General features: G+C 28.2%; 3 protein-coding genes across 9 annotated transcripts; 2 read left to right on the top strand and 1 right to left on the bottom strand.

Annotated features, from left to right (window-relative positions):
• Window positions 1–291: 291 nt before the first annotated feature.
• LOC122577827 (histone-lysine N-methyltransferase Suv4-20) lies at window positions 292–10,135 on the top strand. 4 transcript variants are annotated; one of them, XR_006320423.1, is made up of 10 exons: window positions 292–603; window positions 1,402–1,635; window positions 1,718–1,883; window positions 1,966–2,136; window positions 2,220–2,348; window positions 2,450–2,639; window positions 2,714–3,119; window positions 3,203–4,948; window positions 5,031–6,743; window positions 7,670–10,135. XR_006320423.1 is itself a non-coding variant. In XM_043749487.1 (10 exons), the coding sequence occupies exons 2-10, from the start codon at window positions 1,421–1,423 to the stop codon at window positions 5,463–5,465; spliced, it is 3,384 nt and encodes a 1,127-aa protein (XP_043605422.1). In that variant the 5' UTR covers window positions 292–603; window positions 1,402–1,420; the 3' UTR covers window positions 5,466–10,135. The 4 variants fall into 4 exon arrangements, 3 of the variants coding, with proteins under 3 accessions (XP_043605422.1, XP_043605421.1, XP_043605423.1); XM_043749487.1 differs by having other exon boundaries at window positions 5,031–5,369; window positions 5,444–10,135; XM_043749486.1 differs by having other exon boundaries at window positions 5,031–10,135.
• On the top strand, window positions 10,054–12,206 carry LOC122577831 (probable ATP-dependent RNA helicase DDX49). The gene is made up of 6 exons (XM_043749494.1): window positions 10,054–10,339; window positions 10,405–10,598; window positions 10,687–11,031; window positions 11,112–11,284; window positions 11,365–11,720; window positions 11,798–12,206. Exons 1-6 carry the CDS (start codon window positions 10,282–10,284, stop codon window positions 12,028–12,030), a joined length of 1,359 nt encoding a protein of 452 aa, XP_043605429.1. The 5' UTR covers window positions 10,054–10,281; the 3' UTR covers window positions 12,031–12,206.
• Window positions 12,008–14,927, bottom strand: LOC122577832 (transmembrane protein 53). 4 transcript variants are annotated; one of them, XM_043749497.1, is made up of 6 exons: window positions 14,779–14,927; window positions 13,756–13,902; window positions 13,414–13,683; window positions 13,062–13,330; window positions 12,800–12,977; window positions 12,008–12,721 (listed from the first exon to the last, which is right to left on the bottom strand). In XM_043749497.1, the coding sequence occupies exons 2-6, from the start codon at window positions 13,849–13,851 to the stop codon at window positions 12,584–12,586; spliced, it is 951 nt and encodes a 316-aa protein (XP_043605432.1). In that variant the 5' UTR covers window positions 13,852–13,902; window positions 14,779–14,927; the 3' UTR covers window positions 12,008–12,583. The 4 variants fall into 4 exon arrangements, with proteins under 4 accessions (XP_043605432.1, XP_043605434.1, XP_043605433.1 ...); XM_043749499.1 differs by lacking the exon at window positions 14,779–14,927 and adding an exon at window positions 14,144–14,750; XM_043749498.1 differs by lacking the exon at window positions 14,779–14,927 and adding an exon at window positions 14,149–14,750.
• Between the last annotated feature and the right edge of the window lie 582 nt (window positions 14,928–15,509).

Genomic DNA, 15,509 nt, shown 5'->3' with positions numbered 1-15,509 from the left:
CTGGCGAATGCTAGAAAACGGTTGTCATAGAAACGCAGTGCTACAGCTTTTAAATTCTGTATTACTAAATTGATCACTTTATTATTTCAGATTGATTTTTAAAAAAGTGGATCAATATTTCTTTCATTATAATATACGTATCACGTTGGTTCTTTGAGTAAAGTAGAAAGGTAGAATACTATAATTTTGGATAAATTATTCACAAATGTTTAAAACAAAATCTAAACTAAAATATTTTACTGAAATTCATGTAGTTTAGTAAATCAAGAAAGTTACTAGATCGTTGTATTCAAGATATACATGTATGACGTACGCGACAGTCTGTAGTTCCAAAACATGGGTTTTCTCAGTTATATTTTCAATTAAATGATTATCGTTTTTTGGTTTGTTTTAATAAAGGAAGCATTGGGTTTGATCTGTGTTGTAAAGAAATCGCAAAATTCAATACGATGATTGTCTTCTTTGCATTACGAAAATAGGGAAAGTGTATGTGTTGTAGTAGATCTGCCATGATAGATCCGAACGCGTCTTCATCTTACACCAAAAAAGTCAGAGATTGTTAGCAAAATGTGTGATTTTTGTTATCAGGAGAGCTCCTTAAAGGTACGCATATTGTCTGACGAGAATTTAACGATTCTGCCCATTCTTTAGTAGCTTAATAAGGAGGTAAATTCTCTTATTAAATTGGAGCGCAGCGTGCCTCTAGGAGCGCTCAGGCTCGTCTGCGCCATTAGCGTTCAGAGCATGATCGCCAGAGATATTTCTATTATATTATCAAAATAGCATATTACCATGATAAACTGTTTTTTAGACTCTTATTATCTATATTCCTCCACTATTTACCTTTCTTTTAGCTTGAAAGGGAAATGAAATAACTGAGTGGTATAATTGACATGACGGTAATTCGAAATTTTTAGTAATATATTTTTTTGAAAATACTTCTTTTTAATTACCTGTCATTTTCCACGCCCTATTTGTTTTTTTCATTTTTACGCAAACAATTAAATATTATATTCGAAATTAATATATATCCTGTACAAGAATCTGTATATTTTTTATTTCATTGTATATCATTTAATTAACACTGTTAACATTTTTTATATATATATGTACTCTTTCTTCATATCAAAAAAAGTTGTATAAATATTGTCAGTTTTATTATTTTTAATACAAGATATTAGGAAATTATTTTCTACCTTCATTGCTAGAAAAAATTTAAAGGGACATGGTATATTGATATTTCAGAAAGTTAAATGAGTGTGAATTACAAAAAGGTTTACATGGAATCATTATATTTTGTATAACAATATCCAAAAATATGTATTTACATGCTAAAATAATAGTACAAATTTTTCATTTAATTATTTGAACTAACTGTCAATTAATTTTTTAATTCTGCAGTAAAAGTACAGATTACAGAATGGTGGTGGATTGCTTATTCATTCAAGCCTCAGTAGCTATAATACGGAAGCAGGAGCGAAGATTAGGTGGGTTAGTGGCTGCAAAGATGCAACCTAACAATGTTGGTAGTTGCGGTGGTATAACACCTAAAGAACTTTGTGACAATGATGACCTAGCTACTTCTCTCGTGTTAGATCCTTACCTGGGATTTACTACTCATAAAATGAATATCAGGTATATGTTTTTAAATATTACTTTAAATCTGTAAAATATATAACAAGAGATTGACATACGTGAAACTTATTTAATAATGAAGGTATAGACCATTAAAAGCAAATAAAGATGAACTCCGTAAAATTATCTGTGAATTTATTCAAACACAAAATTATGAAAAAACATATAAAAAATTAATGGGTGGTGATTGGGGTGCACGACTACCTCACACAAAATCTAAGCAACAACAAATAAATTTAGAAAAACATGTGAGTTATATATGCAAGTCAGGAATTTTTTAAGATATTTTATAAAATTTTGTTTTGTATCAGTCTTATTTCTATTTTATAGATTTACACGTATTTAAAGGTTTTTGATAAAGATTCTGGATTTGCAATAGAACCATGCTTTAGGTATAGCCTTGAAGGTCAAAAAGGTGCCAAAATTTGTGCAACTCGCAAATGGCTAAAACATGATAAAATATCTTGTCTTATTGGTTGTATCGCAGAACTTAGCGAAAAGGTTTGTTTAAACTTATACATAAGACACTAAGAAAAATATAAAAATTGGTTTTCGTTTATTGTACTTCTAAAATATTATTATAGGAGGAAGCAGCATTATTACATCCAGGAAAAAATGATTTTTCTGTTATGTTTAGTTGTCGCAAAAATTGTGCGCAGTTGTGGTTAGGTCCAGCAGCATATATTAATCATGACTGTAGAGCTAACTGCAAGGTTAATAAATCAAATACAGATCATTATTGTTTTAATTATATTATATATCTTATTAATAATATATTTTTTAATTTATTCTAATTAAATTGCATAAAATATAGTTCGTGGCAACGGGAAGAGATACAGCTTGTGTTAAGGTTCTTCGTGATATTGAAGTAGGGGAGGAAATTACTTGTTTCTATGGAGAAGACTTTTTCGGCGATGGTAACTGTTACTGTGAATGTGAAACATGTGAGAGGAGGGCAACTGGGGCATTTGCAAATCAAAAACCGGGAGAAGAACTTTCCTCTGGTACATTTAAGAACTATACCTGAAATAACATCCATGTACACGTATACTCATCACCAAATTAAATATTCGTACAGGGTACCGTTTACGAGAAACAGATAATCGCATCAATCGTACGAAACATAGACAACAGCCATTAAGTCGCAATAAACAACAAGCTGATACTGCACTTACAGAAAAAAATGCAGTGCTTGTTGGTAATGCTGCTGTAGCACCACAAAGTCTTACCATAAAGGAATTACGGAGAAAGGGACTAACAAAATATGATGCAGAGTTATTAGTTGCGCAAGGATGTCGCTTCTCTGATATTTCTCAACAGCAACCTATTACAAATAATGGGGAAAATGTATTACAAACGTCTCCTCACCCAGCTGCCATTACAAGTTCTGTGACAAGAAATCTACGAAATAAACAATTGTTTAAATTTGACAGTAATAATGGTCATCAGAATAATGTTAAAAATCATACGCTTCGATCATCCAGGTGAGATATTTTATTTCATAATTTAAATTATGAATTATAGTTATAAAACGAAAATGACAATATATTAAAAATTTTATGTACAGACTTCATAAAAGAACAGAATCGAAGAAGAACAAAGTTTCTGAGAAGGCTGGATCTCCTTGTTTAAATGGTTCCGTAATAAATAATATTAAAGTAGAAGACATAAGTCATCGCAAAGAAGATTCTGATAGAGTAGATGAAGAAATTGTGTATTCTAGACTACATAAGACTCATTCGAAAAGTAATTTGAATGAAGAAACTAATAATGTTTGCCATGTTCAGACCTCACATCATGATGTACTGGAAGAATCAACTTGTTCTAATCTTCAGAGGGAGTGTTCGGATTTAACATTCATTAAAAATAACAAAGAACTAAATAGCAAATTGATAAATGAAAAAGAAATACCTGATATTATTATAGAAATTAATTCTAATTCAGTAGGTAATATTAATACTTCCAATTCTAAAAAAGAACACTATAGTACAAATTCCTGTGATTCAGTTCATATAAGTTCCATGCCTGAAAGTCGATTAGATGATTTGCACAAAGCTAATGAGAGTGAGATAACCTCACAAGAAAATCGTCAGTCAAAAACCTGTCATTATAATTTGTCTTCAGTTGAAAATTCCAAAGATATAAACGATATCTCTACAACGCCAATAAAATCAAATAACTGTGTCAAAAAATATTTAGAACTTGAAAAACAACTCTTAGAGAAAGAGAAAGAAAAGTGTTCCATAAGTAAGGATTATTCTTGCAAAAATGACGAACAAATACCTTTAGTTCATATCAAATCACCCACAAATTCGAATTTTATAGAAACTGATACAATATCTACATTTGATATACACAAATCCGACAAAGATTTAAAGAATAATGACCCTACAAATTCAAACATATTGGTGAAATACTTGCTAGAAAATGAAACAAACAAATTTGATAGGTTTATTTCAGAATCTAGTAAGTCTACAAATAATAATGAACATGATAAAATAAATTTTGTAAAAGAAGAAAGAACGGATATAGAAAATAGCGAAGAAAATTGCCAGAATGATATAATCGTGAAAAATAATATGTACGTAGTTAATGTTGCAACATCTGAAATAAAATCTGAAAACACTGAAATTATTGAAACATGTACGACAAACCTAAATTCTCGAATAGATCCCTGTAGGGAAAATAATGAAAATTTCAGTACAACGGAAACTAACGATTACAGCGAGATTAACAAATGTAATTTAGAGGATACTCACAACACAATTTTAAAAAATGATTCGTTGCCCACAACATTAAAGTCTCATAAAAGTAGAAAAAAGCTATTAAGCGAGAAGAAATCCACAATTTCTGAACTAAGAGAAGAATTAGAAACTGTAGTAGAACATAAGATGACTGATAACATGATCGCGTCTATTTCAAAAACTCGTAGCAAAGCAGAAAAGACAAAAAGTAGATTAACAAGAAGTCAGAAAAGAGATCGAAAGAAAATAGCGACTACTGAAATTGGTGTAGCTGACGACGATTCGGGTATTCAAGGTGATATTTATGAGTTTAGTGAGAAAGAAAGTAATCTGGAAGATATTAGAATACCATCGATAATGCGACGTAAACAAGAAACTCGTCATACACCCGGTCTCACATCACATTTACAAGAAATGCAATACAACGATGAATACAATAAAGCCGAACCTCCAGTATTACTTCCACAAGAACCATGGCCACCAGCTAGCTGCAACCAGAATCAACTGTTAGATTCAGATGGTAATAGCCAATCAAGAGAAAATTCCATAGATAGTGAAAGTCTAAACAGGTAAATATTTTTATATTCTGCACTTGTATTTTAAGATTTGTTATTTTACAAAATTTATACACAGAAGAATTATTCATTGCAGATTATCAGCTTGTAGTAACGATAGTGCACAAAAGTTAACAGCTGCTTCTGAGTATCAATGGCAGATGAATAGTTCTAATTGTCAAGTGTATCCAACTACTCCAGAGAGAACTGGCAGATTAAAACTTACTCTTCGCATGAAACGTTCGCCAGTTTTAGAAGACATTGTAGAGTCGGGTACAAGTTTAAGTGAAGATAGTTATGAACCTGAATACGAAGTATTACGTGTAGAGGGTGTGGAAAGAAGCAGACGCAAGAAAAAACATAAAACACGGGATCGCGAAAGACGACATAAGAAAAGGGAGTTAAATCTTGACCCTCCTTCGCCACCTATGAAAAGGTTACGTTTAATTTTTGGCAATGAAACACATACTATTGACTTTCCACATTCTTAACAACTTTTTCAATTTTCAGTACCATCTGGAACAAATTATAAATACAATTTAGACATGTAAAAACAGGTCTCCTTGTGCTGTAACATGGTGAATTTCTATGTAATTCTACAACTTTGAACGATAAGCGATATGCCTGTCGTTAAATTTTATAGATATTTGGTGATATAACTATTGTGTTCTGGTTTTGTGTTATTTTTTTACTGTTTAAATTCTGTTTTGCTTCTCATTCTTCTAACAACGAATAATTAAAGGCCTAGTAAAATTTTTCCAATGAGAAACTGAAAACAGTAATAAAAAGACGACATGTATTGATTTACGCATATGATATTCAGTGAATATTTGTTTGAAAATTTTGTATAGCTCCATTTAAAATAGTTAACACATACACAATTAGTTCATTGCTATATTCATTCATAATAAAATTAGTATTTTATTTTATCTTTTTCATTAATATAATATTTGAGCAGACATAGTATCGATACGACTAGCTGGTTTTAAAACTTATAGTCTTTCATCGTCAATTTATTTTCGATATTAATGGGTTTATATTATTAAACAATTTTTTACTAATAAAATATTTATATCATATAAAAATTTCACATATATAGGATAAAGAAAATGGCGATTATTTTCTTGTATTGAAAACAAGGAAAGAACATGAGTTGAATTGTATCTAAATACTATTTCCGTAGTTAAGGACAAAGGAGAAAAAACCATACTCTTATACTATGTATAATAGTTATAATAGTTATAATAATAATAATAAAATAATAATGATGATAATGATAATAATTCAATAATTAAATTAGCTAAATACTAGGTAACATATATTAACTGCTGTTCTCAACATGCGTGATTGACTACCGTGAAAAAATTGTAAATATTGCTTATGTGTATGTACGCGCGTATGTATGTATATGCGCATGTATCACAAATGATAAATATACATGCACGTATATATACATGAACAAATCACATAAACAGACAGCACGCGCGCGCGCGCGCGCACACACACACACACACACACACACACACACACCGCGTGTAAAAGAAAATTTCATTACTGTATTCTGTATATCGATGTCTTACAATGCCTTAATTAATGCAAATGAATATGAAGCAAGCGCATTACACATAAGTGTCATCATATACCGAATACATCGTTTACATACGGTAACGAAAAATATAAGAAAATTTTGTTTAGCGAGATAAATGGAAAAGGTTAATTAAACAAATTAAAGGAAACAAGTAATTATGTTTTCAATAGAGTTTCTGACATTGATTTAGTATTTAAAGGAACAGAATTTTATATTGAATTGGTAAGATTGTTGTTTCATTTACGAAACAAGCTAACAGATGGTAGCATAAAGCTTAATTAGGGCAGTTATACAGCTTCAGTAATTATTCAGATCTGAACAAATTTGGTAGATAAAATTTTTTAAGTCACCTTTTTACTTTAAGTGGCATAAAAAATCCATCTCATGTTTTCTGTATGTTTAAGATTTCCATATTTTTCGAACAAAATATATCATCAAACTTTTGCGACTCGTACATGATGAATGTGAATATTTACTTTAAAAAATATTATAACAAAACATCATTATTTATTTTTTATGATTAATTGGACCTGTATAGTGAAATCATGATAAAAATAATTCCCGCAGAGTAGATTTTTAAGTTGCAATAATTGTTTGACTTGTTTTACTTATTTGTAACTTTAATAATATCTTTTATACGTTTACGACATGCGAATGTAAACATTTTAAAACACACATTCGACGATGTCTTTGAGACTTGCTATAATCTGCCGCCTTTCTCAAGTGTATTTTTATTTCAGATGTAAATATAAAGTCATTCAATCAGAGCTCATACAAGTTATTAACATTAATCTTATTAGTGTATTAAATGTTAACTAGATGTGCTCTTTTTATTCCATATATATGTTAACTGAGAGTTTTAGTTTTCATACATTTTCGTTGTTATATTTCCTGGTAATGATTGTTAAATGAATATTTTGAAGAAAATTGAAATACACTTAAGACGCGGCAAAATACAGCGACTAACATTAGCAAATTGAGATTGATCATGCGCTTTTCATTAATGAACATTTCTTTATAATTTATCGTTAAATTTTCATCTAACAAATTCTTATAATCGTAGCTATACAAATTTGTTGCAAGTATATTACTGTACATTTTGTATTGTATAGGTGTGTATTTCTTTTATGTTCTGTGTTTATTAATAGGATGCACGCGGCGACAAGAAAATAAAGCTTTCGAATAGAAGCAAAAGAAGTACCAGTTATAAAATTCAGTATTTGATCGGTATGATAATGTATGAAAAAGGAATTGTGTTTGGAAAATCCAGTTTAAAATTAATACATCGTCAGATTAATTGACAGCAACGACTATTCCTCCATTGTGTAATAGAGCATTTAATTAATGTGAGAACGTTATGTCTTTTGGACTTAATCGTATAAAATAAGATGTAATTTTCCTCGATAATATGCCCGTTAATCGATCTATTACATAACATAAAATTTGTGATAAACCTACTATATTATTCTATTAAATATTCTTGTTCTAACGTAGCATCGTAGTAACTGTTTTCCTCTAAGATTTTAGCGAATTATCCAATCGCATTGACCGAATTATTATTAAATCGTACTACATGTATTTCTAGATTTGTAAAATAGCAGAATCTGTCTATTGTAAAACGAAGAGAAGAGAATCGGCAAAATTGATTTTTAGCATTTCAGATTGTGAGGATTTGAAATTGTGTATTTCATCCTTTAAGATGAAGGAAAATTCGCGTTAATTCGGATTTTCATCAATCTATGTATAAAAGCTAGTAGTACATATGAAATAATAATGTATACTTTTTACTAGTAAAGTTAATGCAACATCACTGCGTTATAAACTGGAAAAAAATGTTATTGTCAAAATTTTAGCGACGATTATTTAAATACGCATATTTTTTGTGACTGGAAAGTATAGGAACTGTATTAAGAAGAAAAAAAAAACTGATTAATCCATAGCGATTCGTTAAATCGAATTTTAGCACCTATCTTTAATAAGCGGGGGAAGGCATAGGAAGTTTCGATCGATGTTAGATCGAAATGTGCATCGAACATAAACAAATTTTTATGTTTTCAAATGTGTAGAAATGAACGTATGTTCACGAACATACACAGAGACGTGTACAATGTCTTCTATGTTATTATGTGGTTTCTTCATTTTGCATAGTATAGAAACGTTCTTTGCTTTCCGTTATGGGGCAGCTTTTTTCTCACTGCCATTATAAAATCGCATAGTTAAATAGTATCGTTACTTTCCTCTTTAAATTTAGTACTTGTTGTTCTTAAATTATATAACTACAAAGTGCAATCCTACGATAACTACCATACGTAAAACTTATGTACATGTTGAAAAGTAACTTTAATTGTAAATTAGAGCTTAAGATTTAGTTTCAATAATTAAAAGAATTTATAGCCTTGGCGTACCCTGTAAATGTATTATTATCATTATTGTAATTGTATTATCTTTATTGATCGAAAGAAGCATATAGAAATGTATATTATAATTATTATTTTCTACAAATTAAGGTATGATAATAAATGAATTGCGTAACCTAATATAATAATAATAATAATAATAATAATAATAATAATAATAATAATAATAACGATAATAACATATGCCATTTGTTATTATTTAATAAGTAAACGTAAAAGTATATTAAACTTTTATCACGTGTCACAACTATGAAATATTAATTGGATAGGCTTGTACGTAAAACGAACCATACAAAAACAAATAGTATAGTTTTCTATTTGTTGCTCATAATATAATATCCTTTAAATCCAATTCAACTATTTTCGTTCTTATCATATTTATTTATTTTAAAAATAATTTATTTCTTTCAAAGACGAGACCCAGAGCATAGATTTAACATCCAATGTATTGTTATATCCAATAGCCCTGATGATTTTAGACCAGCGGTTTTTATCTCTGATTCATGTTTCTCCAAGAATCGCAATGTCCTCGTAAAAGGTTAAGAACAATAATATTTAATAAATAATATTTATTAATATTTAATACATAATAATAAAATAATGATTTTGCATTACTAAAAATTGTGAATGGGCTACACGTAAATAATATGACAAACGAAGTGCCGCATCATGAAAAGATTAAATAGGCGCTCTAGGCTCTAGACAGACCAGATACAGCATACTTTTTTTATTAACTTTATTAATGATTTATGAAAATCTATTATTTTAAAAATACTCGTAAGTACAAAAATATACAATCCCATGATTTTTATTTTATTCTGTCTACTCTCAAAATGTACTAATACAATTGGTGTTTATAATGACATGTAGCGGAAACTACGCGTTCCAAAAATGAAATTTAAGACTAGTACACTTGTACTTACTACCGATTACATTATTATTACTAGTACTAATCATAATAATAATTAACACTAATAATATTGATGTTAATATAGAGATTAAATTAATATTCTTATTAACACTATTAAGTTAATTGTAAAATGTAATAAGATAAAAAAATAATGAACTAATGTATATTGCATCTAATCAAGCACTAGTCAAACAGGAGAATCGTTTAAGTTGTTTAGTCTCTTGTGTCATATACCTTGTAAAAAAATCTTTTACAACACATATATAAAATTATTTAATGAAATGTAACTCATTTTATGTTAAATAATTCTATCCGTTAATAATATATTCCTTATTTAAATCGAATCTTTATTAAAATTAACTTTTACGAAACCATTATGTTCTATTAATCAAAACATTACACGTGTTAACCTATACAAAAGTCAAAAACAACCATGTCATTTGCTGCATTAAATTTAAGTTCATGGCTCGTTCAACAATGTAATTTTATGGGTAAGAATTTAAATAATGGGCTTGAAAGATAAAGAAAGTTATTATGTTATTATTATTTATTGTAGGTTTAAAATGCCCTACACCAATTCAGAAAAATTGTATCCCAAAAATTCTAGCTGGTGATGATTGTATTGGTTGTGCAAAAACCGGCAGTGGTAAAACACTTGCTTTTGCACTTCCTATATTACAAAAATTATCTGAAGATCCATATGGCATATTTGCACTTGTTCTAACACCAACTAGAGAACTTGCTTTTCAAGTATATTAAACACTTTAATCTTTTAAAACGTATATTTGTATTTGTTTTCTTTTTTTTTTTTATTTTTGCTAAAACCTTTTCTTTACAGATTGCAGATCAATTTTCAGCAATAGGAAAATCTATTGGTTTAAAAAAATGTGTAATTGTTGGTGGAATGGATATGGTTGTACAAGGGCTAGAGTTATCAAAACATCCACATATAGTTGTTGCAACTCCAGGACGTTTAGCAGACCACCTTGAAAGTTGTAATACATTTTCTTTAAAGCAAATTAGATTTTTAGTTTTAGATGAAGCTGATAGACTTTTAGAAGGTCACTTTGATGATCAGTTAAAAACTATATTTGAGGCTTTACCTAAACGGAAGCAAATGCTCCTTTTTAGTGCAACAATGACAGATACCCTTGACAAAGTGAAACACATAGCATCCAGTAAGGTATTATAAAATTCTGTAAATATTTGAAAAAATGAACAAGGAATAGTAGAATGAATATAGAGTTGAAATTATTTTTAAAGGCTTTTGTATGGGAATCTAAAGATGAGTCTGGTGTAGCAACAGTGAAAGAACTTGATCAACGTTACGTACTTTGTCCAAGTGACGTACGTGATTCCTTTTTAGTAGAAGCAATTAGAACCTTTACAGCAAGTAATAAAGATGGGTCTATAATGATATTCACAGATACTTGCAAGTAAAATGGAATTGTATACATTTAATACTTGATATAGACATAAACATTCTTAATGCTTTGTTGTACATTGTATTTTTTAGACATTGTCAAGTATTATCCATGACATTAAATGACGTTGGATTTAAAAATGTAGCCCTACATGCAATGATAAAACAAAAAGATCGTCTTGCTGCACTTACTCAATTTAAGTCCAATCATGCAAAAATTTTAATAGCTACAGATGTCGCAGCAAGAGGTTTAGATATTCCTACAGTTGAGTTAGTCATAAATCATATTATACCAAATGTAACAAAAGAGTATATTCATAGAGTTGGAAGAACAGCTAGAGCAGGCAAAAATGGCATGGCAATTACCCTAATAACTCCACATGATATTAAATTATTACACGCAATTGAAAATGCTATTGGTACAAAACTTACAGAATATAAAGTTAACGGTAATACATTTTTATCTCTACTATTTTACAAAAGAAATGTACACAGAATATATTAATATAACTTTTTTTGTATTTAGATAAAGAAATAGTTACAATTTTGACACAAATATCTGTTGCTAAGCGAGAAGCGGAAATGAAATTAGACGAAATGGACTTTTATGGCAAAAAAATGATCAATAAACGCAAGAAACTTATCCTAGAAGGGAAGGATCCGGATGAAATTGAGGAAATATTAGAACAAAAAAAACGTGATAAATTAAAGAAGAAACAGAAAACTGATGAAAATCTGCATTATAGAAATAAAATTTAATCAACTCAAATTTTATTATATTTAAAAGTATACATTGTATAATAAGTAACATATTATGAATAACCATTTTTGTAATGGCATACTAACATTCAATGCATAAAATACACATTTTTCTTGTGTACTATATAAGTTGCAATTAGCGTCGTGATTAAAAAATAGTTACTGTAAAAAAAAAAGTGAGTATTCATGTACATATGATTGCTAAAGACGGAATTCATCAAATAAGTTTAAAACTATTATAAAATATGTAGTTCATAAAGTACCTCTTTCCTTTTACTATACCTGTTTAAATGAACACTTCTTTGTTTCTTGCTATAAAATTGATTATACTTTTAATATTATTGCACAGAAACATGTCTTTTTACTTACAGATGATGAAGTTCACTTACAGCTGGTTAACTGGTTAAAAAGTTTCAATTGATTATAAATAACTTGCTTTGATTTATATATAAAAATTTGTATCAAAATCTATATTAAAGAACTACATATTTCATAAATATACTGTTTTGAATATCTTTTAAGAATATAAGTAATAAGACGTCATATGGCACATTTAAAATTGTGCCATTTTCTTTTTATTTTGCATCAAATTTAATTTATTCAAAAACGCATACAGTTCTGCAACATATTCTTTTGGGTATTTACGATAATGTTCAACATGTGGGGAATTTTCAAATATCTTAACATAAATCTGAAAAGAATATAAATATTTCTATACTATTCTGTAATTTACATACCTGTAATTATTTTTTACATTTACACATCTTACCTTTACACCCAAAGAATCCCAGCTTTCCTTTACTCTTAGATTACTCGTTAATGAACCCACTGGGTCTGTTTTACTTATAAAAAATAATGCTGGACTATGCACTAAATTTGTATGAAACAATTGACTAGACCTTATATAATACTGAGTAGATGGTTTATAAAAAGTTTTCATATGATATCTGTGTAAATTGTTTTAGTGCATATAATTCAAATTGAAATATTCAAAGAAATATAAATGGAATTAATATTAAAAATAAACTTACTCTAAATACTTTTGGCACATATTTTGTAGCATTTCATTTCTTGGAAACATAGCACGTGGTGCACCTATTGTTAATTCACTCACATCAGCCAAACTATCCCATACTTGACCAACAATCCTATCAATTATATTGTTACATTTTTTAGGGTCATCCTGCATTAAATCCAATACTTCTCCCCACATATATCCAGCTACTGAAAATCCATGTAATAGTATTTGTTGATAATTCTGATGTTTTATCAGAAACTCTATCAAGTCCGCTGCAACCAGCTAAAAGAAAACTTTTACAAATTAAATTATATGTTATGGATGTTAATGTAACATGTATTATAGTTTATATTTCATGTATTTACCCTAGATCCTTTTGTGGGCCATAATAGCTGCCAAGGAGTAATTGATACTACCACGACATCAAACCCTTGTTCCAAATACAAATCTGCATATTTCAGAACATGTTTACGTTTTGGTAACAACCAACTAAGTAAAACTAATAGAGGTTTATTCTCCTCGTTATTAAAATTCTGTACAGCTGTGCCATTTCTAATTACATTATTTTGCGAAATATATTCAATATTTTTTGTAATATGATAGTTTGATAATTTACATACTAATAGAAATAAAGTCTAAGAAAAGAAAATATATTAAAATATAGAGTGTTATAGAAGTAAATTAAGAAAGTAATGAGTAAATATTACCAAATCTTGTCTCTGCTTTAACAATTGTGGTCTTGCATAGGAAGTCAATCTTGTTCTGGCAAGAGTAGGTAATAACATCCTCCCAACTATCATCATTACAAATTAAAATACACTTTATGCTGTAGTCCAGAGATTTGATGAAGATTTCTAATAATAGTAATACAATATTGAAACTTTTTAATTTGTTAAATAGTTTATAAAAGCGAATTAAGACTTTAATTAGGTTAATGAAAATGTAGTATGAAATATATAATAATTAATTACAACATACCTAAAAATTAGAGGTTAGAAGTTATAGAATGTTTGTCTTGTATACATTTTAATTATTTTACTATTATCTTGTATTATATGTATATCTATAAAAGTGACCAATAGGACAAAATACAACCTGACCTTAACTTAAATGCAATTGACCCATCTGATATTATCTTTTGCCAGTATACTAAATTGCTTATGTTCCTTTGATTTGATTCTCCTTTATTCAATGAATATGTATAAATACATGCAAATCGATTACTAACAGGAAATATCAAAAGTTATTTATGTTTTCAAATTGACATCCTGTATGTGTATATACACATATATCTCCTTTTTATAAGTTTAAAGTTTAAAGTCCACATTTTTCTTACGTATACACATGCGTAAATACCTACACGTATACCTACACTTGTGTAATTTATGCAGATCGTAATTTGCGTATTTAATCGAGAATAATCCTTTCACGAACATTATGCTTATAAAAATAATTGAAATGTAATATTCAATGTCATAGCTCATATGTAATAACGTTGTTTATTTTGAGAAGAAATAGAAGTTTGAAATGATTCTTAATGTTTATAAAACAATTTAATGTCACACTGATATATTTAATTAAATTACGAACATCGAAAAGTATGGATAAGAATGATAAGATTATGTCAATTACTGTAATTAATTATTATGTTTTAATTTTGAAAAATTTTATTCTAACTGGATTTTATTAATATGTGTGTTAAAAGAAGAGTTGGAGAAAAGAGAACTTACACTCGCTTAATAATTAACAATCATTGGACTGGCCGCGGCTACACACTGAATCACATATGTGTTCTCCCACAATTATATAGCTTGGTCAATGTCAGATCATTTAAAAATAAAAAATGTATTTTACAATAAATTATTGACTTATACTTATTGATATTTTCGAAATTATCTTTAACATAAAAAATTCATACAATTCAAATTTACTTCATATTCTATACTTCATAATTCATAACAATATAAACTTTATATAATTTATTGCCATTGGGATACTAATTATCTTGAATTGTTATTAATTAACTTTGGACATAATAAGCGGTAAAAACTTTATCTATTTTTTTTTTAGAAATTTAATCTGTAAAAAACAATTTTTTCTATTTTAATAATATCTTTTAATAATCAAACGGAAATGTATATTAAAATAGTATAATGATATTAATATTAGTGTTTTAAGTGCGATTTGTATTTCTTATCATATTTTAGTGATATTAATATAATTAAATTATCATATGAAATATAACAATAAAATTTGTAATTATTGAAAAGTAGTAAAATACAATGCTACAATAGGGAAGAAATCACTCATAAATACATTTTTCAGTAGCATATAGTGCTTTTTTTATTATACTTTTTATATTTAACTTAAATGTTACTTAAATGTTAATTCTATGATACGGAGCGTAATATGAAGATAAATTTGATATAATATAATTTTATTTTAAAATAAAAATGACTAA

The sequence above is a fragment of the Bombus pyrosoma genome, linkage group LG2 (genome assembly GCF_014825855.1).
Source record: "Bombus pyrosoma isolate SC7728 linkage group LG2, ASM1482585v1, whole genome shotgun sequence".
NCBI lineage: Eukaryota > Metazoa > Arthropoda > Insecta > Hymenoptera > Apidae > Bombus > Bombus pyrosoma.
This window is presented reverse-complemented; position numbering and strand designations above follow the sequence as displayed.